We start from the raw sequence: 1,812 nt of genomic DNA, 5'->3' as shown, positions 1-1,812 counted from the left end.
GAGCCCTTGCTCCCGGCAACAAATAAAGCAATTTTGGCCTGCCATTTATGAAAGCCTCAATGTGGGATGTAAGCCAAGTTAAGTACTTTCTTTTGAAATGACTCAAATTTATTTTGCAAGATGTCTATTTACGGGACAATCTATGACAAAAAGCCTCGCTTTGTTTTTTTAAAACATCCTCATAAGCATCTGAACCAGATATCGAAGGTCTAAATCTGTCAAATATTGCCTGCTTTGTCTCTCCAGAACTCCAAATCCCAAACAATTTTGTATTGGCCAATCTGAGGTTGTGACCTAAAAAGGTAAATTGCGACGAAAGTGCGCAAAAGTGCACTTTAGGATAGCATTCATATGAACACGAACTGAACTACCGACAACACAGTGTAAATATTAAGGTGAAACTAGGTGAAACTCACTGTATATCTCTATTTAAAGTTAGTTTTTATTGTAAGTTTATACACGTAAAGCGACTATAAAAAACACTCAATTACAGGGACAACACAAACAAATCCAACTTGTGACGACCATAAACATAAAGTACAAACCGCTACCTTTCGATGCCATTATAACTTGTTTGGTAAAATCTTTGTTTGGTGCCTTATTTTTATAATCTTAAACCGACTCTTTTTTTCACAAAGTAGATTTCGTGCGTCCGTGACACCGAACAGCTGTTTTAACAGCAAATACTTTAACAGATCGTGGCTCTGTTAAAATTTCTGTTACGTAACATTGAAGTTTTCCCAACACTTTGACGTCATTAGATTTTAATATTAACGACTTTCGAAAAATGGATTTTTGGCCACAAAAAGTGGTCAGCCAGCCTATAGTGTGACGCTTGGCGCCTCCTTTTCCCAAGCCTTTGCCTCCTTTACCGCGACCAGTCATATTTCACTATTTTGTACTGTTAACACACTGCACGAAACGAAAGTCACTGAAGAACTAATTCCTGATTTTCGACGCACTCTTATTTATACCTAAAACCCCAGAAACACGAGCGAGTCCGAACGATATGTGCGTCCCGCTCTTCGCTCACCGCTCTCTGCTCGACAAGTGAGATGGCCTCTGCTTCCCTCTCTTTTCAACCATCCTCGTTTTGCTATATAAGTAGGTAGCAAATGCAGCTATCGTTTATTGTGTTTTGAAACGTGAAGTGAACGTGAACTCGAAAATGGCCCGTACCAAGCAATCCGCTCGGAAATCGACTGGTGGCAAGGCGCCACGCAAACAACTGGCTACTAAGGCCGCTCGCAAGAGCGCACCAGCCACCGGAGGCGTGAAGAAGCCCCATCGGTATCGCCCTGGAACTGTTTCCCTGCGTAAGATCCGTCGATACCAGAAGAGTACCGAGCTCCTGATCCTCGAGCTGCCTTTCCAGCGTCTGGTGTGTGAAATCGCTCAGGACTTCAAGACTGACCTGCGATTCCAGAGCTCGGCAGTGATGGCTCTGCAGGAAGCTAGCGAGGCCTATCTGGTTGGCCTCTTTGAAGATACCAACTTGTGCGCCATTCATGCCAAGCGTGTCACCATCATGCCCAAAGACATCCAGTTGGCCCGTCGCATTCGCGGCGAGCGTGCTTAAGTGTGCGTGCTGCCAATGCGCTAACATACTTTGTACAAATCGGTCCTTTTCAGGACCACAAATTACAATCAATGAGATACTAATTATACCCATTACTCGTAGAGTAAAAGGGTATACTAGATTCGTCGGAAAGTATGAAACAGGCAGAAGGAAGCGTTTCCGACCCCATAAAGTATATATATTCTTGATCAGGATCACTAGCCGAGTCGATCTAGCCATGTCCGTCTGTCCGT

The 1,812-nt window shown here is 43.6% G+C and overlaps 1 protein-coding gene across 1 annotated transcript; it reads left to right on the top strand.

Annotated features, from left to right (window-relative positions):
- The first annotated feature begins 1,168 nt into the window (after nucleotides 1-1,168).
- On the top strand, nucleotides 1,169-1,579 carry LOC119559601 (histone H3-like). The gene has a single exon (XM_037872616.1). It carries the CDS (start codon nucleotides 1,169-1,171, stop codon nucleotides 1,577-1,579), a length of 411 nt encoding a protein of 136 aa, XP_037728544.1.
- The last annotated feature ends 233 nt before the right edge of the window (nucleotides 1,580-1,812 follow it).

The sequence above is a fragment of the Drosophila subpulchrella genome, unplaced genomic scaffold, assembly GCF_014743375.2.
Source record: "Drosophila subpulchrella strain 33 F10 #4 breed RU33 unplaced genomic scaffold, RU_Dsub_v1.1 Primary Assembly Seq25, whole genome shotgun sequence".
Lineage (NCBI taxonomy): Eukaryota > Metazoa > Arthropoda > Insecta > Diptera > Drosophilidae > Drosophila > Drosophila subpulchrella.
Note: the sequence above shows the minus strand (reverse complement) of the source record. Positions and strands in the feature narration are given on the sequence as shown.